This window comes from Syngnathus scovelli, chromosome 12 (genome assembly GCF_024217435.2).
Source record: "Syngnathus scovelli strain Florida chromosome 12, RoL_Ssco_1.2, whole genome shotgun sequence".
NCBI lineage: Eukaryota > Metazoa > Chordata > Actinopteri > Syngnathiformes > Syngnathidae > Syngnathus > Syngnathus scovelli.
The window spans coordinates 892,227-916,319 of record NC_090858.1 but is presented as its reverse complement, the minus strand read 5'-3'; the positions used below and the strand labels follow the sequence as shown (position 1 = coordinate 916,319).

The 24,093-nt window shown below is 40.7% G+C and overlaps 1 protein-coding gene across 1 annotated transcript; it reads right to left on the bottom strand.

The window, feature by feature from the left end:
* Positions 1 to 763: 763 nt before the first annotated feature.
* Positions 764 to 24,093, bottom strand: LOC125978878 (cilia- and flagella-associated protein 46). Its single transcript, XM_068652618.1, is given in 60 exon segments — positions 764 to 1,385; positions 1,603 to 1,680; positions 1,755 to 1,891; positions 2,070 to 2,151; positions 2,233 to 2,345; positions 2,451 to 2,553; positions 2,917 to 3,025; positions 3,190 to 3,260; positions 3,352 to 3,516; positions 3,636 to 3,715; positions 3,797 to 3,903; positions 3,988 to 4,160; positions 4,509 to 4,579; positions 4,830 to 4,927; positions 5,365 to 5,538; positions 5,670 to 5,852; positions 6,495 to 6,632; positions 6,769 to 7,008; positions 7,468 to 7,662; positions 8,331 to 8,469; positions 8,565 to 8,747; positions 8,872 to 8,978; positions 9,047 to 9,247; positions 9,313 to 9,453; positions 9,543 to 9,603; positions 9,679 to 9,777; positions 9,981 to 10,129; positions 10,202 to 10,360; positions 10,468 to 10,575; positions 10,743 to 11,152; positions 11,299 to 11,313; positions 11,393 to 11,546; positions 11,722 to 11,905; positions 11,980 to 12,115; positions 12,199 to 12,265; positions 12,682 to 12,847; positions 12,927 to 13,058; positions 13,244 to 13,425; positions 13,899 to 14,003; positions 15,044 to 15,208; positions 15,298 to 15,451; positions 15,676 to 15,888; positions 16,163 to 16,269; positions 16,422 to 16,537; positions 16,660 to 16,784; positions 16,938 to 17,067; positions 17,669 to 17,786; positions 18,045 to 18,270; positions 18,406 to 18,596; positions 19,102 to 19,200; positions 19,464 to 19,563; positions 19,941 to 20,066; positions 20,350 to 20,444; positions 21,341 to 21,464; positions 21,982 to 22,146; positions 22,835 to 22,899; positions 23,035 to 23,166; positions 23,411 to 23,529; positions 23,607 to 23,681; positions 24,006 to 24,093. Coding segments are annotated over 59 exon segments (7,944 nt in total). The 5' UTR covers positions 23,656 to 23,681; positions 24,006 to 24,093; the 3' UTR covers positions 764 to 1,275.

The following is a 24,093-nucleotide window of genomic DNA, read 5'->3' as shown; positions in this document are numbered from 1 at the left end:
TGACTGGAAAACATTGTTTACACATTCAATTATAAAATCAATAGCAGATGTGCGCTAAGAGCAAGCCAATACCACTGCAACACCTAACGTGATTAGACAATCTAATTACAGTTTAGCACTGGGTAACATGATTAGGAATACGCTGGCCAAATGTGATGTGGCTAAATGTTGCTTTGCTATAAAATGGAAGATCATGCTTGTTAAAATAATGCCTGTGGACTCCTGTTCTGTTTAAAGTGGGAGGAAATCCGATTTACCGCTCTGTTTGACACATCATGGCTGCTTTAATGTCCACCTTGAGGCATGGCAGACAGGAGCCAGATGCTCCCAGAGGTTAAGTCAAGATCAAGTCCAAACATGTGAAGTCTAATCATGCAAAATGAGTAAAAAAACAACCCCTAAAGTTTTTTTTTTAATCTTTGATAGCGTCTCTTACAGACGAATTCAAGGAACTTGTTGATTGCATTTTAAAGGACTACCAAGCAAATAAGGATTTTGTTGACCCTAACCGCAATGCAACTTGTGAATTTGGCAATGTTACATCCCGCAGGGATCAGTACTTGGACCTATACTGTTCAGCATCTACTTTTGGGGAATGATAGGCAAATGTAACAACCAGTTTTCACTATTATGTGGACACTATTCAATTCAATGTCATTGGAAAGAAAAATATTGCTGTCATCTAGAGGCGTGCCTTGCTGATCTGTCCCGAAACCCCAAGAGTAAAAAAAAAATATTTCATATTAAGGGTCCAACCCATGGATATCAGAGCCGCTAGCTCATGATGAGTTCTTTAATATTACATTTCATTTCAACACATTTTCATGCAGTCTCTTGAGAGCCTCTGGCTTACAAGGTTTGCATTTGGAGCGCCCTCTTGCACTGACCCACATGCATACATGAAGTGCACGCAAAGGTCAAGCGAGATACAAGTCCAGCTCCAGTCTCACTCCATCCTCTGGATACAACCGGCAAAAATAAACAATACTAATGTCAACCCGGTGTTTTGGAACCTTAGGGCTGGGTACATGTTTAAAATAGAATATGAATCATTTTCTCTATGTGTTGCTGATTTATTTCAGACAAATGAGGAACGCTTTTTGAGTTTGCAGAAGTAAGAGGCATGGAAACAGCTTCAAGTTGATGTTATCCTACATTTATGAAACCATCCAAAACACCAAAGAATAGAATGTCATGAAGAATGTAGTAGGTGTCGTATCCATTCTTCACTTTTCACATGACTTCTATCAAACTATCGGAGTTGATTGAATAGCTTTATGTGCCAGTTAAATTGGGGAGTCCATAGAGAACACAATTGAAGTCTGATGGTGTCAGATCAGGTTTGTGCTGAGGATCCTCATCCGAATCAGAGACAGAACTGTGATCTGCATTGAGGAGAGAAATAAAAAGTCCACTTTTGAGAGGTCGAAGTCCGTATCGACTGCAGTTAGATGTGTCGATTTGATGCCTTTCTCTTTTCAGAGAGATGAGAAGAGGTGGAAATGTTTTTACAAGGTGAACGCAACAAACTATTTTTATTTGGTAGGGATACGTTTGCAGAAACACAACATTGTTTTGGATGGAATGCAGAATGGACCCTACCGTTTGATCCTGTTGCGTCGTCATCTCGTCTGAGGAAATGGACAATCTGACCACACGTCTGTTTGCCGCTGAGAAAATCTACAACAGAGATTCTTCTTATTGTCAAGTCCCCAAAACACAAAACATGTGAACAGCTAAAGAAACAAACATACTGTCCAAAAAGTTGGTTATGTAGTCCGAGTTCTCTTGAAGGCTGCTATGCCACTGATTGAGGACAACGCAGTTGACGCCAATCAAGCTCAAGAGCAGAGCCACCTCCAGCGGCTTCTCCAAGCTGTGCTTTCCGGCCCTGGAACAAAAGACTCAGTAGGCTTGCCAGGAAAAATGGATCCGTCTCATTTTGAAACAAAAAAGAGAATGATTTAAATGGAGCCCATTGAAAGCGGAGACAGGGAAAGGAAATGTCAAAACTCAAGACAAAAGGATGAAAATAAATACATGTTCTAATGAAGGAAGCTTCATTTTACCTTTTGTGCATGTCAAGGTTCGATGAGTGCACAGCACTGGTTTTACTCTGGACCAGATCAAAGAGAAGGGCCAAGTGACATTCTGAAAAGAGCAGAAAATCATCTCATTAGATATGTAACTGAATATAGATAGATAGTTTGCGTGCATTAGGGAAAGAAGTGCCTGGCAAATTGAGTGCTGCTAGTTTGGCAGGTGGGATCGGAGCCAAGAAGTGTTCTGCTCCCAGGTACATGAAGCCACTGCATTTGCACAGCACCGTCTCCAACTCACTCAAACTAAAACAAAAAACATAGATGGGATGAAGTGCATTCCTCTATGACCCATGCAAAGTCTGCTTTGTCAAAGAAATGGAGAAAAAAAAAAAAAAGACAAAGCCACACCTGGGAGTTTGTTTGATGCCCACAAAGCCCTGCAACAAATTGTTAAAATTCTGACCGTAGGAGCCCCAGTTCATCTTCATACTATCAACAAGTGTGGTCCCTTCTGGAAAACATTTGGGCAACTATTGTCATTAAATATACACTTGTAAGTGGAATATGCAGCTGACTGCGATATAAGGCTGTGAAGATAATGACAATGAAAAACTAGGATTCTTAGATAGTTTATTTAGCAGCATGATTCATGCATTGATTCATTTAGAATTTAGACAAGATAGAAGAGTATGACACAGCCTACTGGAAATAAAGCGATATAACAAACTTAATAGAGAAATGAAAACATCTCTGACAGTGTCAATCAAAACAGATCATTATGTTTATAAAGTGCAAATATATGTATATTGTCTTGGTGAAAAAAGTAACGAGAAAAAAAAACAACAACCACTAGCTGGCATTAGGTTTTACTCACCCACATCGGTGAAGGTATTGACAATATCTTTGTCATTAAAGATGCATTTGAAGTTGCGTGTGTCCACTGGGACGGTGTGTTCAGGCAAGACGTTACTGACAGGAGCTACCTGTGGACATATTAGACATACCTTCTTTGCACAAAAGTGTCTTTGTTTACTCAACTTCAGACACATTAGGAATCATAGCAAACAAAAATATTTAAAACTATATTTTTTTAGCCCACCATCTAGTGTAAGTTTTTTTTGGGGCCAATTCTACAGTATGTACTCACCACTTTGACGGGTTGGTTCTGATTGTGTTTCCCCTTCCCGCCTTTACCTCCTTTGGGCTGCTTTTCCGCTACTACAAGCAGAATGAACAAACGCATGCATGTTGGATTCTTTTCTATTAATGTTGTCCAAAGTGGATTGGTGCACATTTGAGTCTTCACTACCTTTGACAGGCTCTTCTTTTGGTATACGGCTGCAGAGAAGCTGCAGGGAGAAATCTCGAGATACAGAGTTTAGTAGGTCTCCCTCAAGGACAGACAAGGCCTCTAATGGCAACTCCATCAATTTGGAGTCTGCCAGTAACACCACAAACTCTTTTGTTGTAGCTTCTGATTTTCACAGACAAACACACATTAGCAACTTCTAAACAGCACCAAATTGTATTAAGACAAGAGTAAAGATTGTTATAATATAAGGAATTGCAATGCTTCAGGATAAAACACTGTACCTTCTTCATTTAAGGATACTTTCTTTTCTTCACTTTTGTCTTGGGCCTTTTCAGAAACTGATACAGTTAGCTCTTGGGATCTGTGATAAAAAAAAAAAAAGAGAAAAAGCTTCTCATGATATCATGAAGGCATCAAGTGTAACGCAGTTGCTGTACGATACCTCAAGAAAGTGAAATCAAACTGAGAAAGGAGCGGATTCAAGTATTCTTCCATTTGTTGAACAATCTCTTTGAAGTGAAGCGTTAAGGTATTTTCTTGATCACATCTCTGCTCAGGACGTCAAGAGAACGTGTTAGGTGCTTTTCCTCCTACTGCGGTAGGTAGGTAGGTAAGAGAGGAGGACAGACATACCGGATGAGAAATGTGATCCTCTTCAGGGCTTTGCCCTCGTCCATCATGCAAACTGGACTCCTTTAGGAGTCCGTGTCTCATCTTTTGGTCAAAGGCCTGCGTCTGCTCTCGAAGAGCCAGCAGATCCCTCGGGCAGACACAAACCTTAGCCACTCTAGAGCATGGCGGCCAAGCTACAACAAATACATTTACACACACTCAATGTATGCTGAGAGACACCACTTATAATTGGTCCCAGTGAGCACCCCTAGCCAATATCTTCCTCCAATCCCTCTTTTTCGTTTCTCTATCCTCCTTCTTCCTCACCATTTTCTGTTCAACGGACCCACCCCATTCTCAAAAATATAGACAGCAAATTTCTTTACTACGACTTAGTTTTGTCTTATGCAAACTAAAGTTCTAATGCATCTCTGTCCATCACAAGCCTCCAACTCAATTTAAATGCAGACTGTGATAACACATTCCTATGAGTATTGTGTGTTACTCTGTAAGCATTAAAGAACATATGTGCTATTATTAACCTTGAGATGTCTTTCCTTTTTGACTTTCTGCAGGTTCAGACACCTTGTAGAGTGCTCCGTAGAGTTCAGACCTAAAACACGACACACACGGTGATGGAATGTTACCAAGGTACACAGGAGGTTTATCATAAAAAAAAAAAAAAAAAACACTTCAACAAGGAATTGAATCTTATAGCCACATTTTGTGATGGTGGAAAAAAAAAAAATATATAAGACTGTGAGAAGAAGATATGCACCAGTGGTACATGTTGATGTCTTTTCTCAAACACGGCAAGTTCGCTAGTTGTTAGTGATTGAATAATTTACACGAGTAGAAATTACCCATCTTTAGAATGCTGCAGTAAAATAATCTTCAGGTCGGATGAAAGTTCTGCAAGAAGTTGGAGGTGGTTGGGGTTGATAGTTAGTTGGGAAAAGGCCTGCAAAAAAAGTGGTACGTTACGTAACGTCAAATAACTTGTGTCTAAAAACATGCAGAAAATGTTTCTAAAAAAATTCTTTTTTTCTTCTACTGCAGTCTGAATCACCAAGGGGAGAATTATGAACAGCTAGTGTTAGCACAAAACCCTTTGACTTCTGCTAGAAAGCAATATATATATATATATATATATATATATAAAAAAACAAGTCAGGAAAACATCTTCACTTTATTTGATCATAGGCACTTGAAATAGTTGCAGGTATGGTGTCATTTAACACGAGTTTGAATGTACAAAAGCATTTGAGCTCATATAAATACGTATATATAGCTCAGCATCTTTCAGGAGCAAGGTCCAATTGGCGCAGACATCCCCAATATTAAGGGAACTCAGCAACATGCTATGACAGAACGCATTCATCATGAGGAGTGTGCTACCTTGGAAATGCTGTTCAGGGAGTGTCTTACTCCTTCCAACACTTTAGTGGGTCTACCCTCTTGAGACACAGCCAGTTTCCTGTACAGGCTGAGTAGAGCCGATAGCTGGGACACGCTGATGTCGTCACAGGCCAAATTTAAAACATCAGCCATCACATTCACCGTACAAGCACTCTAGGGGTCAAAACACATGATAAAGGGGTCAGATAGTTGGAGGTGGCATACATATGACCTTTGGTATATTGGTAATTATTAAAGAAGCAAAGCTCTCATACATTTACACGTTGTGATGCACAGAACCTTACCTGAAACAAGGCCAGATATTGACATGCCAATTCATGATCTGACTGGCCAAGACACTCCAGCATATTGAGAGAGGCATCGCTCAAGATGGAGGCTGGCAAATTGTGCTCAAGACATAGACTAACCGTTTGAGACAGTAAGTTCTTGGCTTGGGCCAAAAGCTGCTCAACTTTGTGCTTTTTTTGCTGCATGGCAAAAAGAGGGAGCAGTTACAAACACATATTTGTCATGTTGCTACTGTAGTTGGAATCAGTTCAAATGAATATGAAAGGATCAATTCAACCCAAACATTCCATATCAAATAATGCAATGCTATGCCGGGATGTGTTATAAATAAATAAATAAATAAGTAAATAAATAAATAAATCAGAACAGGAAATTGACGTGTTTGGCAACTTCCCTCAGCCACACCCCTTCCTTTTGTTACCGTCATGTCTATCACCTGCTTCCTCTCGTTACCTCATGTATTTAAACCCTGCCCGTGTGTTCCTCCTGTTCGGTGAGTACTGTTGTTTTGTGTTCGTGTCCGTGCCTTGTGTTCCTGTTGTCTGGTTTCCCCCTGGTCTTGTCTGGAGGCTCATGGTCAGAATTGTATCCTTGTCCAAGTGAACTTGCGTCTGTCTGTCGGTCGGTCGGTGTGTCTGTCTGTTTGCTGGCCATGAGTGTCCATTCCGTCTGTGTCTTAGGTTCCCCACCTTCCTTCCTCCCTTCCAACTCCCTTTCCCTTCAATAAACCCCGGTCCAAGCTGCATTTTGTCGCCCTTGCTCACCTCATTCCCTGACACATTAGTAAAATCTCAAATAAGAACTGATGGAGGCTCACTGACCTGTGGCTCAGTGTTTTTAGCAGAGGTCCTCTTGAACTCTTTACTGCTTAAAGTACTTTCCTTCTCTTTCCCAAAATTGTGTTCCTCTGTAACCGTGGTACTCGTGCCACATGTACCTTCCTGTTGTGGAGAAGGATGTTAAGATCACAGGTTTAATATAAACCATAGCATGGTCAAATATAATGGTTTTTTTTTTTTGCTCAGCGCAAGTCCATGGTGCATGTGTGAACTTTTCTTTCCTTTGCTGTTTTTGTAGACTCGCTCAGTTCCAAACAGGCGTTTGCTGCACTGTGGGAGCCAAAAGAGAAGACTAGGCATTTTGTACCTTCAAGTGTCTGTCCCAGAGAGAAGACATATAAACAGGATCCTCCTGCACAGCCAGCAGTCTCAGGGTCTTTCCCATCAAACTCAAGAAACGTGCTCTCATCTCCATGTCGTCCAGCGAGCAAGAGTTCACAGCAGCCAGCTGGCACAATGACGTCTGGCCCAATGTGCTTCCCACGTTCATCCACTCCTGTGTAAGACGCGAGGATTTCAAGTCGGACATACCAGCATGTGAAAAGCCTACCATTTGCGAGAAACAAATTGGTTTGGCAGGAATAAAATACTGGTTGAATGAAAATAGCCAGGTAAAATGGGAATCAAGTACTTGTGCTGTCCTCTATTATTGTCCATTATGAAGATTGAGTGGGAGGAAGCAAAAGCTTCATTAGAGAGAATGATTGGCATACTTAACTGCATTGTGATTGGGCAAAGGTAAACTATATCATCCCTTTGCAATTATGCTCCTCATGAAATTGATTGAAGCAATGCTTAGTCTAAACTTGTTGACACTCGCATCCTTAAATGTCTCTCAAGCGTTGGCATCTTCAACCTATTAACACTGAGTGCACAGGCCGAGCTAGGTTTTTCTCCACAGGGTGGCCAAGAATCGCACAAAGATGACTTTTATTGACCTTTATGCAAGATCTACCTGTTCAATGGAGTTGCTTTCAGGAATGCTCCGCATAAAATCCTCAATTGCTATCTCAGCATTACTCTTGTCCTTGACTAGGGCTCGGTTGACTATTTCTTCACAGTGTTCCTCTAGTATTGCCAAACAAACATCTGCCAGGGTGAGACGCAGGCGTAGTAGTGTCCACTTGGGTGATAAGATCACTCCACAACTCTGGCAAAGAAGCAAAAGAAACATACCATGTCATACTTAGTATTTAAATCATGAATTGAAGAGAGATGCATACTTGTCGTATTGTATTCCACTGATATAAAAGATCATGCCAGTAAAATTGGATTTATTGTGAGAAAGATAACCAATTTCAGAACTTTTTAGATATTCATGAAAAACTGTCTAAATTATTTAGCAGGAAAAAATAGATGAACAAAAGCAAAAGACTAAACAGCCAGTGATGAAAGGTTATCTGGAAAAAATAACTTACTGCAAAGCAAAAGTACTAATGGCAAAGCTTTAAATTTTTACATCTCTAAAAAGTGCATGTATTTGATGAAATGCACCAGGTGACATTTTTTAAAAATATAGATATTAATATTGATGATTCCTGTAGCCATTAAAAGATGACTAGAACAGCAGCACCATCTATTGGGCAAACATTCTTACTATTGTTTCTCAGACATCCAAGTCCACACTCAAAAACCCAATTGTGCTTGGTTCTCCAAGAGGAGTTAGAGTGCAATCCTTTTTTTTTAATGATACCATCAAAATAAATCAGCCAGCGCCTGCTCTCAAGCCCATCCGGTATGAATGTGTTGACAATGACAACGAGCTTGAAGTGTTCATTTGAGAGCATTTGTGACATTCAATTGGTGCCGTTGACTTACCGCCTCTTCCAGGTGGAGCAGGTTCTCGGCATTCAAAACCACACGTTCTTGTTCTGAGATTGCTAACTGCATGTGGGAGAAGGCGTCTAGGAGAAAACGCTGCTTCTCTTTTTTGTATGTCGCCTTGTTGGCCAGAAATCTTCAGAGGGTTGACAATGTTGTCAAAGGAAAACATAGTGTCTGCATTAAACAGGGGGACCCCCAAAAATCCTGAGTAACTTTGCCCTCACTGACCTCAGCCCATATGTGCACTCTTCATGGCTCTTAGCAGCATGTTCTCTGTAGTTGAGTTGTGTGAAAACCCTGGCACATTGGCCCAGTGTATCACAGGCAGCTTTCAGTATGTGCAATTCCTGAGTGGACAGTGCCACTCCTGGCTCACTGACACAAATGCCACTTAGAGACTCAATGGCACCCCTGAAACAAAAGCATAAATGACATTGGGAGATGTCTCAAATATCGTCATTCACTGCTAAGTAAAGAATTGACAATTTTTTTTTAATCTACAGAAATATTTCAATGAATGAATAAGTACAATTACCTCATTTCTAATGATGTAATTAAAAATGTGATCTCTGAGACTCGGTTCACTCGTTGCTTCAGAACCACCGTCAAAGCCTCACACCCTTGTTTGATAATCTGATCAATCTGTTGAAAAAAAACCCGGATGTTTATATCAAAAACATTTGGAGAAATGTCAGTATGTTTTTCTTGACCTTGGCTTGTGCATCCTGGACTCTCTGGCCCAACACAGCATCAACCTTTGTGAGGGTAAACTTGTACCAGAAGTATTCGTCCCCACCCAGGGCTTGGGCCTTATCCAGAAGGTAGAGGGACTGCACATAGTTCTGCTCCTCACAAGTGAGCGCAGCCATACCAAGTAAGATCCTTGGCATTACAGTCTGGTCTTTAAATTCCTAAGACAAAGGAAACAAACATGCCATGCTTGAAGCTAACTTGAAGGACTATTCTCTCAACTCACTAGAGCGACCAACTGAGCTTCTGCCAGGAGTTGCCGGGCTCCTTGGTACAATCCCATCTCCAGGCAGACCTCTGCTTTGTCAACCCAAATATTCAAGCCGAACAAATTCTTCCTCTGTAAATGCGACTCCATATCGGACGTCTGTCAGCAATGGAAGAAGCATCAACGCACTCTTGTTTCTTCAATTTCTCAAACATGATTACAATATAAATAGAACATTTGGGGCTGACCTGATTCTGCGATGAGTACAGGTGTTTTCTCTCCTGTGAAAGAGTGATTGCTCCATGGCACCTAAGGAAGTGAATACAGTTTATCTTAAACGAATATTATGTGTGGAAAAAAAACACATAGTTGTCCTTCACATACGTAATTTGTTCTTGTTCTTGTATTTTCATCAGATTCATTAAACTCTCATGATACGAGCTATCTGTCTCCATGCCAAGCTGACAGCAGGTCCGAACTATTCTGAAAAGGAGAGAAGGCCAGAAAGAAAAAATGATGTTGGATTCATAGTAGGTCTATAAAATATTTCCGAAACATATGGCCGCCAATTAAACCAATTCCCTCTTGTTATTGAAATCCCGTCCATAAATCTTTTTTGTGTACTTTTTCATTTACGACCTTCACCAGATTGGCTATACAAAGTATTCACGTGTCAGCGTTTGTACCTGAGACGATACAAGTCCGAAAGGCTCTTCCTATCCAAAAGATCGTGAGCAAACGTCTCAGCTAGGTGCATAACAGGTAGGGTCAGGTGACTCAATGAGAGCGAGTGAAGCTCCTTTACCAGAAGGTCAAGATAAAACAAGCTCTGGGTCTAATATCAGGCACAACAAAAAGATGAAAATCAATCATGAAACTCCAAACAATGTGATTGAAGTGGACTTACCTGATTTGTAATGCTGTGAATATTGATGCACTGTGGGTTACAATTTGTTTTGAAGGTGTACCGGACCTGATCAGAGCAAGTGTATTTAACCCAATACTCCAGAGTAGACATAAGAGTGGGATCCAAGACAGGTTTGGGATTCACCGCCGGGGGGGTAGGCTGGTAGGGCAAGGAAATCATACACAAAAAATACCATATTGCTATACTTCATCACAAGCACATATTAAAGTGAATCACCCAAATGAGGAAAAGTAGTCGAAAAGTACATCTTTGACTTTTTTGCCTTTTCCCTTGTCTTTTTTGTTCCCTACAGGTGTGGGATTCTGGCCTTTCGGTTGTTCACTGGGAGTCGCAGAAACAACTACCGCTGACATCTGCAGGGATAAACAATTTCCATATTTACCACAGGTAGAAATGTGGGGTGCCTCAGGGCTCAATCCTTGGCCCACTTGTCTTTTTTATACATCAACCCATTTTGTCATCAAGACAAGGTTAAACAAATTTAAAAGCACATGATTGTTTTTAAAAGAACCCAAGTCACCTGCCATATTTGGAGAACAAAGTCATATGCTCTGAGCAGGTTCAACTGGTGCTCCGGTGAATTCCGATCTGCCATGACAGCAAGCAGAGTGTGCGCTTGTACCAGGCTGTCAAGGCGTTGCACCTCCCTCAGATTGGACACCGTTTGTGTGAATGACAGTCCTTGAACAACAGCCAGAGTTTCACATTTCACTGAGCCCGGATCCATATTCTGAGAGTCTTCTTCTAGACAGAAAAGTGGAAAAAAGATCCAAACAAATAAGGAGATGTCGGATACATAGAGCAAGGTCAAGGGAGGAAATAAGAGGATTGGAGTGTGAGGAAACATGGGACTCCAATGACATTCACGCTGGTACAGATAACATCCAAAATGTGTACTTGATAAAAAGTCAATATAACACATTCCCTTTAGGTTTTAGGATTGTGGAGAAGGAATATTAACGAGACAACAGTAATCACACATGAGGCTGACCTTACAGTTGAGAAAAAAAAAGGCCATTTTCTTCGTAAAGCTTCCAAAATATTTTTGGTCATGAGTGGCGTGAAATGACACTCACCTGACACAGGTACACCTGAAAAATAAAAGCATAACATATATGAATTCAACAAAGCAACTAGATTACCAGTAAATGGTGAGGCAGCAGGTTGTACCTGATTTTTCTGACTGCTCTGTTTCCAAATGTAGAAGAATATCAATGGCCCACTGAACCTGATGTCGGGCCTCTTCTGTAGACAAGTTGTGACAGTACATCCACGCTCCAAACGCAAGCAGGAAGCTGACCTTTTGCCATTGATTTTCTTCAGACTTCAATACATGTGTAAAATATAGAAAACAGATGCACCCGTTCTTTTTTGTACAGCTGTAATCCTATCTTGATTCCACAAGATGGTGGTAAGATCCCATTTTTTTTCTTTTCTTTTAGACCACACTTAAACGTTTGTTTCCATCAGCTGATAGTTGCAGTAGGGTTTAAAGTTACCATGAGAGAGGTGACTGATTTCTGATAGCAGGTCAGCTGCTGCGTGACATGGCAAGAACACAGAGCTGCTTTGTGCCACATCAAGGAGCAATTCTGCTCCTCTTTGCCTTGTAACGTTTGCATGTCCATCAATACGCTTTCCCCCAGCCGTGCCTTTATTTGGATGCGACATTTCAGCAGAAATCTGTCAAATACAGATAAGAATGAATAACTTTTGCTCTTATCTTCCTCACTCTTTTGAAGTGAGATTTGACTTACAGTCGGTGTTTCGTGGCAGGCATATCTCGAACGGCATTATCCAACAGCTGCAAAGCACCATTGCAATCCGCTCTATCAATATATATTTGAAGTAACAGACAGTACAGTGATGATCTTAGGGTGAGGACTTCTTCATCTGCTCACAAACATACACAGAAGAGTGGAGAATTAAGAGAAGAACCATGCCAGGATCCATGTAGTATGTACTGTCGCTCTTACTTGGTGCTTCTGGTTTAGAACTTCCAAGAGGGACTCCTTTCTGCATATTTTTCACTTTGTCCTGCTTCTGAAATATGAATTTTGAAAAATATTACTACTAAAGTGGTCTACTACAGTTACCATAGCAGTAAGCAGGCTTTTTTTTAGGCTGTAGCACTAAGTATGTGTGTGTGTGCGTGTGAGAGAGAGGGAGAGAAAGCGATAGAGAGCAAGATTTCTCAAATTTTAGATTTCACTCCTGATCTTATCCACAAGTTGTCACCGGTTCATAAATAATGAATTAGTCTGGAGCCCTGCTGTCTATAGTATGTACTCAGATTGATAGGAAGGAAACCAATTTCATTTAGAAAAATAACATTAACTATTCACAAAAATGTTGGCTGCCAATATTGGCAGCAGGCCCTTCTCACACACAATTCCACAGTGGAAAATAAATATGTCTGTGCAGCAGGTGTCAATATGGCCAAAGAAAGCCAGTCATACATTTGTATGCTTAGGATAGGTGTGGAGGAGGGCATTAAGAATGGCCTCCACGGGCTCTTTCAGCTGATGTCTTTCCTCCGGTGAATGCGTTAGAGGTAGGCAATTGTTCCAATAGTGCCTGGCAGCTGTGAAACATAGTTCCGAATGCCCTGCCTTTTGGGCATACCTGTGAACAGAATCTACATTTAGAACAGAGGCTGAGAAACTGAATGAGGATCCTCGAAGCACTTGGGCTCCAGGTGCACCTGATACTGGACAGAAGCATGTCCATAGCTGTCTTGTAAATATGTACATCTCCGATAGACTCGTGGATTGAGCTTAACCCCCTCAAGCAAGCTGCTGTGCTCAGCATCTCGTTCACTGCAGGCAAGCCATACCTAGGGAAGTGAGAAGAAGAATTAGGAAGTCTCTAGAACCTCAAAACAAATTGGTCATTTCAGGAAACATTCTCCCTTCACCCAAGATGTTTCCATCTCACCCCCTCGTACACAAGTTATGTCTATACAATTCGATCTACCTCCGACTTCAGGAATTAAATGATTACAAAAGTCATTGTACTTACAAAAGACAAGGAGTGGTGTTAAGACACTTTGATGCTGCATCCTCAAGATCCATGGCTCTCTCCGTGCAGCTCAGGGCCAAACTGTACTCCTTGGCATGGAGGCAGAATGCAGCCAGCTGGCACCATGTCTGTAACTCTACCACAGCATCAGTCCACTTGCATTGAGACACCATGCTCACCAACTTTTCGTGACAAGAGGGGGGGGGGGGCAGAAAAAATGTGAGACGGAGGGATTTTGGTGGACAAAAGGACAATTAATAGCTGTCACAAGGGAACGATTTACAACAAGTGATGATGAGACGAGATTGATAGCAAGTGATGAGGAGAGTTGAAATGATAAGGGAGTAAATCAAGCGTAAGGAATAAAAGAGCATTAAAAATAATGAGGTAGTCAAGAATGGGAACAAGGCATAGAGAACAGATAGTACAGTACTGTCGGAGAAGAAAAATAACATTTAAGAATAGACAGAGCAAAGAGCAAAGGTTGAGTCGCGCCCATCCATTGAAAACAAGAGGAACAGAGCCAAAGGCGAGCTTTGAAGAGGACAGAAAATCTGGGTCGATGTTAACTTAGTTAGGCATGATTCATTCTTAAGGTATTGGACAGCTAGCTCAATGTATGGTCACCAAGGCAACTGGTGATGCAGGTACGTACCGCTGAGAGACTGGGATCATAACCTTCCGAGGAACTGGAATTTTTATACGACTGAAGCATCTCCACTGCAATCAGCACACGAGTTATAGGTGACATTTCTTCAATCTGAAGGATACAACAAGATTTAGATTTTGGATGCAGTCATTTTCTGAGTACATCCATATCTGTTTGTATTCATGCTTGGTTATGAATTATACATGCATTTAACACATTGTGAGGTCAGCCTGTAGAATAGTAGCATTAAACATTAGTCATTTATGTGCACATGTAGCGTCATTATCAAATGAAAAAGCATATTCAATTATAAAACAGACTCCGTTGTTTATAATGCAAGACATTTGTATGTTCAATGTTGCTAGTTGAAAGATCAACATTTTATGACTGATGGATTGAAATTATAAATAGAAACCATTTGTGCAGTTTTCAGTGAGCCCGGCCGGGGAGGAACAAATCTAATTAGCTTGGACACAAAAAACACATCAAGCTCAGGGGTATATGATTATGGTGATCTAGCAGTCAATTTCTGTGACAAATCATAGAAGCAGTCTTTTCATTGACTGTGTACTGTGTGTTACTACTCGATGTGAAAATGGCATTAACATCAACATATATATAGTGCATAGGAAACGTGTGCCGGGACCAGAAAACAACAAATGGGTCACGCTTGAGTTGAGGTGGAGTATTTCTCTTTTAAGATCAAAACAAAGCCATTTTTTAGCTCTTTTGCTTTTCTTTTCTTTTTTCAATGACTGATACGTATGTGGGGAAAAGAAGCAAATCTTTTCTCTCTATGTAGTCGGGGAGAGACATAGAATAGATGTCGTGGGTGGCAAAGAATTACAAAGCCGAATATAGTTGAGAACTTTTTGTTTTTGGGTTGTAAAAACTTTTAAGTTTTTGATCCAGTGCCATGCAGCAACATTGATGTCTTTGTTAAGGCAAGTCTGCGATCTTTCTTTCGGGGTATGGTGGAAGCAACCTTGTTATTCAAGGCAAAAACTCAAAACACTGTTTCGCTAGTCTAAAACAAGATTTTTTGTTTTGGGGTTTAAAAAAACATGAACCCAAATTGTCAATTCCAGTACTGGATGATAATAGCGTATAATGTACAATTCCTTCCATCCATCTAGGTTTAAGTTCCTCACCACGGGTACCGTGAAAGACTTTTCATTGATGTCCGTTTGGCTGCCAGCCTGCTGCTGCAGGAGGATCTTGATCTGTGCCCATGTGGCCACCAGTTGCTTCTGGACAGCAATAGGTACTACCTCCCCTGTGGTGCCGTGGGATATGGAAAGGGCGTAGTTACACAGCTAAGAATGAAGACAAAACAAGTATCAAGTTGAGTCTTACTGGAAGAAATTGAAACTTGAATGAATGAAACTGTCACAAACGGACATACCTCAAAAGCTTTGTGAACCTTCAGGAGAGCATCAGGGTCGAGCACGTCGTTGGTCTTCTCAGATTTCCCTTTTCCCATGTTGACCGGTAGCGCAAGCTCCTCATACAAACCTCGGGCCACGGCATCACAAAGGAGCACCACCAAAGCATGATTTCTATGGATGAATGAAAATCAATGTATTATACGAGCTATTTGGGGAAGGTTAAGTCCCTTAAAATGATTCTAAATCATAACGTGGGAGGCCCAAAGCAAGGCTAAACTCCAGACCGGTGCTTAAATCCAAACAGAAGCATGAAGGGCTTTTTGGGACAGTCATTTTAAATGGGGCTGGCAAATTGATGCCATTTTAAAATCCATTTTTTAAAAAGTAAAGCCTACCCTGTGCACTCGGTCTTTTGGAACATCTCTACCAGGTTTTGGAAGGTGGGGATGAGACAGTTATAGTCTCCAGTAACCAGCAAGTGCCTGTTGTAGTTCCATAAGTAAATGGCAGAATTTGCCACAATCCAGGGTTCCCTGATTTGTGTGCCGAGCTCGGCCGCTCGCAGGAAAGTGGACGTGGCGTAAGCGGACAGATCCTGGATCCAGTCTCTGAGGGGAGTTACATAAAGAAGAATAACAACAGATACAGTTCATAACATGCAAATATAGTTCATATCCTCACATTTCATAGGCAATAATGTGAAACAGTTAAATGGGATAGATCATATTTAGCGTGGTCAGTCTCTGACAGATGTCATGAAGCAGTGGCAGCTGGTCAATAGATGACAGGACAGTATTTTATGCTTCCCTGATTTGCTAGCAAAAAGGGCCTCGTGCGTTTTCAGAGTTTGGACCAAGCAAATAGTTGTGTTTGTCTTTTTACCTGTAAATAATCCAATGTGGGTCATCCTCAGATACACCTACATCCTGTGGCAGGACCGCAGGGCTGTTGAGCTGCACACCTTGCATTTGGAGCTTTTGGGCAGTAGCCTGAAGAAGAAAGGTGATTATAAAAACTATACAACATTGCAGAATTACACACAATATGCACAAAACCAACCACCAGTTTAAAGCAAGTTAAGACTTTCAGATCATCTTCAAAAATATGCCCTTAATATGGATTTTAGGAAACACTGACATACCTCAGCAGTGATAAAGCATATTTCAGCTAAAAGGCGCAACTTTTTTGCACAAGGTTGATTTTCGTCATAGCTGTTGAGGTTTTCAGTCGAGCTCTCTTCCTCTGAGCATTTGGATTCTGTACACAACATGGGCAACAACTCCTTGTATGTTGAAATGTTAACAAACGTAACTCAATATGAACGTTTTGTCTCCAGGCCTATTTAATGTGGAAGCAGATCATTTCATTGAGTATCTTACTGCGACAAATGGACACCTTGGCTCTGGCTTCATCATAGAGCAAACAGAATCGACCAGCCACTCTGCACACATCCCAGACTTCCTGTTTTCTTGCTGTCTTTGCAAGCGTAGCCCATAACCTCAATCTAGACAAGTCGATAGATACACGTCAACTTCTATGAACACCGTTGGAAATGATACACAAATTCAATCAGGTTTTCAAGTTGCAATAGGATTCAGATTTGCAGTTTGACATTAAAAAATGGCACAACCAATTTGCACATGCACGCTCAAAACACCTCTCTGTGTCGTCAGCGTTTTCTCCTTGTCGATCCAGGTATCCATCCAACTTCTGTACGGCCGCATAGTAATTGTGAGCCTCGGCGGAGAGCTGAGCTATCGGTCCACAGCCCACACTGGCTTTGGTAACTAATCAAAGAAAAGTCAATGATTTACGATGCAAAATTGTACTTTCATAATTTATCAGGGCGGTATTGTAGAGCTTACGAGTGCACATACTATTCTATTTGTTTTGTTGCGCTTTGTTGGACTTCAGTGAAGGCCTATCATTTATTTACAATTGATTAAATAGGCATAGAATAAATACACACAGCAGGAGGAAGAGGTGTGTGTAAAAAAGTCACAAGTGGTTTACACAGATTAGCGTAAAAGAGAGCTTCTTGTTCAGATCTTTTTTAGATATGCCACGGTCTCAGCAGCACTGGGGGCATTTGGTGGAAAAATTAGATTAAGAATACAGCATTGGTTCAAAATGGATGCAGTATATGTGTGTGTGTGTGTGTGTGTTGCTGCTAATCCTTCACTCCATTTGCTATCTCTAATCTAAATGACTTTTTAATTAACAATAATCCCCGATGATGGATGTCCTTTGAAATGCCGCAATATTACAGTTCATGTGAAACAATGGATGGAATCTATTTTTCCAAGCCTCTACACAAACACAATCAAACATCATATGTCATAACATTAAGAAGTCATGTGACGCTAACATGCCAGTCTGAATTTGTACTTTTGGAGATGCTATCTGCATTCAGCACCATCTGGAAATCAGCGGGGGCCAATAGTTGGCCCACAGTCAGCAGTAAGGGACGACAATCTGTATTTTGTTGGGGCTGCCTGTCCTTGACCTGATAGAAAAACACCAGAGTTACTGCCAAGTACAGTACCATGAAGGACAATGTACGCATTTGGGCATGTGATCACTGCAATGCGGTTACAACGAGCAATTAAACTGCCTTATTAAAGTTGGGAATGTAGGCACATGGAGGCAATGTATAGATTTTATTGCCTCCTCCTCGATTCCTTCTTAATAGGCTTGACTAGTATCCTTTCTGTGAAAATGTCTATCTTGCACACTTCCAGGACTGTTCACGTGTGCTGCAAACCTGCTGCATAAGCATGGCGACTTTATCCTCGGTCCGAGAGGGTGTTTGATAAAGGTTTCTTCTGAGCTGAAGGAGATGGAAAGCTGACGACAATCTTTCTTTTTGTGTGCCGTTATCCAGCAGCATGGCTTTTTGTAGGTGAGTCATTGAAGCCTCGAGGAGCCCGTCTTCCTCTTCAGACGCGGCAAGCTCAGCGTGGACTTGACTTCGAACTAGGAACAGCATGCTGGGAAAATAAAATCCAAATTCATACAATAGCAACAATCCCAAAAACAAGTTAGGATATACATCTTATCTTACTGCTATTAGTAGCCCTAGATGGCCACATTTAGCAACCATCAATCAAACGGAAACGGATTACCATTGCATGTCCTCTAGTATTTGAGCCATCCGCAACATAAGTGTCTTAACGTGTTGGCGGAGATTATGCTGCAAGAGTGGAAGACAGAAGCTCCACTGGGTTGCACAAACTGCCTGCACAGCTTGAGGGTCCCCCTCTCTGACTGCAGCCAGCAGACACTGATTTAGCTTTCCTATCGCTTTGAGACGGGCCTGGGGGAAAACAATATCTTCTCAAGCAATTACAAAAGACAAGCCTTCTATCACAGAGTCTGCCATTAAACAATGAGGATAAGAAGAATACTACATGAATACAGTGTATCAGTGTATGCACTAATGAAGATATCAGCAATGGACATGAAACGCAATCTGATCAGCAATTTCAGGATTTAATTGGCTTTTCAAGTATAAGCGTTAATTTAACTAATATTTAAGAAAGTGAAACTTTTAACAGGCGGGTGCTGGGTTTTCCTCCCACATTCCAAAAAAATTGTCCTTAGGTGTAATTGTGAATGTGAATGGTTGTTCGTCAATATGTGCTTTGTGAATGGCTGCCAACTGGACTACTGGGATAAGCTCCAGCACGCCTATGAGCCTCGTGAGGATTTGGAAGATGAATGAGTAAAGGAAACTATAATAACATTGAAGTGCTTATCAAACAGCCAAAGTTACTGCTTGATGATTAATATCATCTGAGATGTGTCTGCTGATGGAGCACCTCCACACTGGATTTGGAGTAGTCATTCGTCTTTGTCTCTTTCTTCCGGAGCTCGATTTCACAGTTGATACATTCCATTATTATTTGTTCACCGATAGTCTAAAAGGAGAGAGCCATTCAAGAGTCAATCTTTGATGTAATAAGAGAAAAAAGAAACCCAAGTAGCTATTTATACATGATATATTGCCATTGAACTTTTCTTTTCATCTTCTTCCCTTTATGAATGTATCTTTCCAATGCTGTTTTGGTATGGTATGAAGCAAGGCTCACCAATGAGTAGCCCACAGGTCTGTTAGTAATATTGATCTGTTTCCCAATAATATGATCAGCGTCTTTCACAAGATTGAATATTGGGCACTCACTGTGTCCCCTGCCGCCTTAAGTTTTTTTAAGCATTTCTCAGCCATTTTGTGATTTTTCCCTTGTAAGGCCAACGGAGCCAGCTCCAAGAGGAAGGCCACTCTGAAATACAAGGTCAAATAGAATGTGCGGTGTCAGCCAAAAGCAAAATGTTAGATGACAGTACTCGGAACGGAGGCCCAAGAGCAGCCATAATTTACATTACAACAAGTAGGGGGGGAATGCCGAATACTTACAATAAAATAGCTTTTTATTCCTGCATGCACAAGTCAATAGCAAAAGCGTAATGGGTAAAAATTTGAATTCAATGGACGTTCAAACCTAGTTGTGAGTACTTTGAAGGTATTTGTGAATCTGTTCTAACATATGTTTGAACGTACTCGGTCGGGAGTACTATTGACCGTATTTGCCGCTCCAAAAAATATTGGCAGCAAGTAGGTAAGACATGAATAAGTGTCATGGATTTTAAGGTTCCATACCTTTCAGCTGGCGGAATGGGTGTCCGAAGAGAAGGTTTTGTGGAGTGCCCCAGGAGACTCCAAATCTCCTCAAGCTCATTCAAATCCTTTTTTGCTAGTTCCTCCTCTTTTATTTCTCCCAACCACCTAAAAACAGTCTTTGCGTAAATATATAGCACTTTCAAAACAGCTGTCGCTGAAACAAAGCTCTTTACAGAATATAGTATATTTAAAAAAAACAACAACAATATAACAGAACACGTCACATAAAACAATGATACAATCACAAGTATTTCTACATTTGGCTAAAAAACTGCATCAAATCGCTTATGGTGATAGACTACACAAATCATCATATTTAGTTAATATTGTAAATGTAGATTGAAAAAGTATAACTTTAATTCACCAAACATGACATGCAGTTCCTTACCTTTTGAATTGCAGCATTTTGAAAATGACAGTTAAGGTAGTAGACTGACGGCTTTTTTTGAGGAGGATTTCCCTTTTGGACATGTTGTGCCATACCTAAGACAAGACGAGAGGGCCGTGGTTACAATGGATACAAATGCTATGAAACGCAATAGTCGCTTCATCCATGCCTGACACAGCCTGTGGACAGTCTGTGTGTGCGTGTGTGTGTGTGCGTGCGTGCGTGTGAGAGTGTGTGTGCATGCATCTGTGAATTCCCTTACAAAATCCTTTTGTTGCTTACCATACTGTGATAAATAGTTCCACAACCAAGGGCCATTAATTCCAAATGTGCTTTTCAAACATTTGTTTTCATACATATTTGTCAAACGTGGGATTTGTGAAGTCCTTTGAGACTTGTGATTAAGGGCCACATAAATAAACATTGCTGTTGAATCGGGGTTCCACATTTTAAAAAACAAAAAAGATGGTACCAGATTGGAAATGACATATGGCCATTCAACCAAGGCGTGTCCTTGAATTAGCATCACAGATGTCTTCAAACATGGAAGCAGTCAGCCATCCCATTCAAATGATGACACATAGCCAGCCACTGTGCTATTGGCTGACATGGTGTGTTAACACACGAAACAAAAAAAACAAAAAAAAACAAGGTTCTCTCAAGACATTAGAAAGATCATTCCTGACAATAATTCTAGACAATAATGTGTCATCAGTTTGTTTTTCAAACCTTTCTCTTGAACCACAATTCCAAAGCAATATCTCAAATGGTTATTTTTCATTAAGATTCTTATTTACAATTATTGTTGCCTTTTATTAACAGAGGGGTACCAATAATTTTTTTTCCACGTGTTCATGAACGAGGGACAAAATGAAAATGAGAATGTTTTCTATTGTTTGCAATGCTTATATAACGTTTTACAAAATCCCACAAAGCAAATTTGCTTCTTCCGTACAGTAAATGTGTTTCAATTTGTCCCTGCACGGCATACCTGTAAGCGAAAGACGTCTGCCAAAAGATGAGGGCAGTGTTTTCTGATGAATTCCTCTGTAACTCTGGCATAACTTGCAGCATCATCACTTTTCCCAGCATCCAAAAGAGAGTCAATTAGGTACCTGAACACAAGCAAGCATTGATGGACATTATATTCCAAAAAGGCTTTGCACATTGTTTCAAAGTCAAAAACACGGTGCATCCATATGTGATTAACAAATAATATTAAACAACTTATTATTTGTCAATCATTGACCTTTATCTGTACACGCTGCAGTTGCTTTGTTCCGTATAATAAAATGGACTGTGTGGACTGAGATACAAAAATGTTATCCACCCCATCTGATCCTGTCAGGAAGTGTAAATCCAATTAAAAGTCACTCTCACCGCACTGCAGCGTACACACATTGTAATGGCGTCTAGTGACCAAAAACAAAATTAGCATTTGAACCTGAGGTGTTTTCATCAAGACGAAACATCTTACATCAGCGCACTTCCTCACGCAATGACACCAAAAGCAAGCCAATTAATTGGCAAGCCGCAAAGATGTTGCGGCACACCAAACACTGCTTAATTAGCTTGGTGTGGCATGGCGATGATTGAAGAATGAACAGAAGAGTGCAATGAGGTGCTACTTGCATCATGAGTTGAGCCCTCCAGCTGTGGTCCTTGTCTGCCACCAATTCCAGACTTTTGACCACCTGCCTGAGGGAGGATACGAGGTGGCAGCACCGCCCTGGCTGGAGAAAAGGACGGACCATCTGGAGATACAGCACTGAGGCATTGAACACAAGGTAGTGCGATCTGCCAGAAACAAACCACAAGCGCAACAAAGAAAACATCAGGGATAGCTTATGAATCTATCTACGCAACCCTATTTGCAATTTGTGTTGTGATGAATGTCGAAATAAGAGGAAATAAGAGTGACATTTCAACTATTTGTTTAATGAGCCACAGTAGAGAAATCATTTGATGTATAAAAAGTAAATGTGTGTTCATTTTAAATAGACTACTTTAGTGCTACTAATTTATCCACCAGAGAGCATGTTGTGTACTTGTCTGGGCTTGCTTGAACATACATGTATATAGCCCCTTAGGTGCTGGTGCTTTGCTCATTTGACCCTTTTCTTGACGCATTCCCCTTTTCTTAACAGATGCATTGCAAATATCCAAATATCTTTTACAGAGAAACACCGGGGAATTAATGTGCTGTACTTATACATAAAAAAAAAAAACACCCACAAAGTTGTTTGAATTAAACCAACGCAGGACAGATGGGACAGATGGGAATAAGAGGTCATGGTAAGCAATTAGATAACATTGAATTATTCATTGTTTGCCATTCAAACATTCAAGTAATGAAAAATGAAACTAACTATACACCCTCATGCACTGCATTGTCGACTTTCTACAGCTGGTGTATTCGACTATGTATGCATTTTGTGTCTTACTGTTCATGCAGATGGGTTTATTCCAACAAAGCATTTCTTACCTTTTCTCTCGCTTTGAAATGTCAATAGCGTTAAGTAAATACTGGACATTCTCTTTAAAGTCTTCCTAAAAGACAAATAAATAGGGCAGTGAGAACTCATCATTTCCCTAAATGCCATTGTTCTTTCTATTGAGTGCATCTCTAGTGTAAGTAACAGAAGCAAGTCCACCAAGAAGCTGTACCTAATTTACTGTACTCACCATGTTCCCTGTGGGCGGGGGAATTTTCAGTTGGCTCTGACAGAGCAAGGCGCGACACAAATATTGATCATGTGGTGGATTGTCAGCAAAGAACCTCTTCAGGCAGGTTGCCGCTATCTCTAAACAACCCAGCTAAGACACAATGCAAACAAAATGATGATGTTTCAATATGTTGATCAGTTTGTCATTTGGATTGCACGCACACACACACACACACACACACACTTCTATTTAGGTACACCTGCATAATCCGAGAAGCTTCCACCTATTGCAACTGTCCTTTTCCATCTGTATGTGTTTACATTGAGCTCATGCGTAAGGGTTGCAGCTCAACTAAGGTTTGCATTGTTATTATTTCAATTGTTGGGGCGCATACCTCCAGTGCAACTTCTGCACAGTAGATATACATATGTCGGTCAAAGCTGAGTGTTCCTCCTGAGTCAGCTTCTGCCATCTCTTCCAATTCATTGAAGGCTGACTGTAAAGCTCCGGAGTCTGTTTATGCAACAAAACTGTAAAATGCAACTTCAATGGTGTATCTTAACAGTAAGTGAGCCTGCAGGAAGACAAACCTTTTTTCTTCTTGGCTTTGGCCAAATACTGGAGGACATCCAGATCCATTTTGCCGTCTATTTGCAGAGCACGTACTGTAAAAGGAGAAATAAACCGATTGTCAAGCTCCCTTGCAAGTACTTTCCCTGTTATCTCAACAACTACTGGTATCTTTATTTACAAAACAAACAGGCTTATGAATTTGAATTGAAATACTCGTGATTTTTTCCTGGCTCATTTCTTAACCTGTTCGCGTTAAATCAGCTCTTTATTCTTTTGGTGCTTAATCAACAATTAAAAAATAGCATATTCCGAGTTTAGTGTGCAACAAGCCTTGATTGCATTATAGCTATTTAAAACGTACCCTAAATGTCACATCTCACTGGTTAGTTTAATAAAGCGTAAAACAGTCAAATTACCCGTGTAGTAGAATTTTAATATGAAAATGTCTTCTGCTCGGTGTTTTTCCCAAATGTTGCGTCAATCACTATGACCGCTATTAATTTG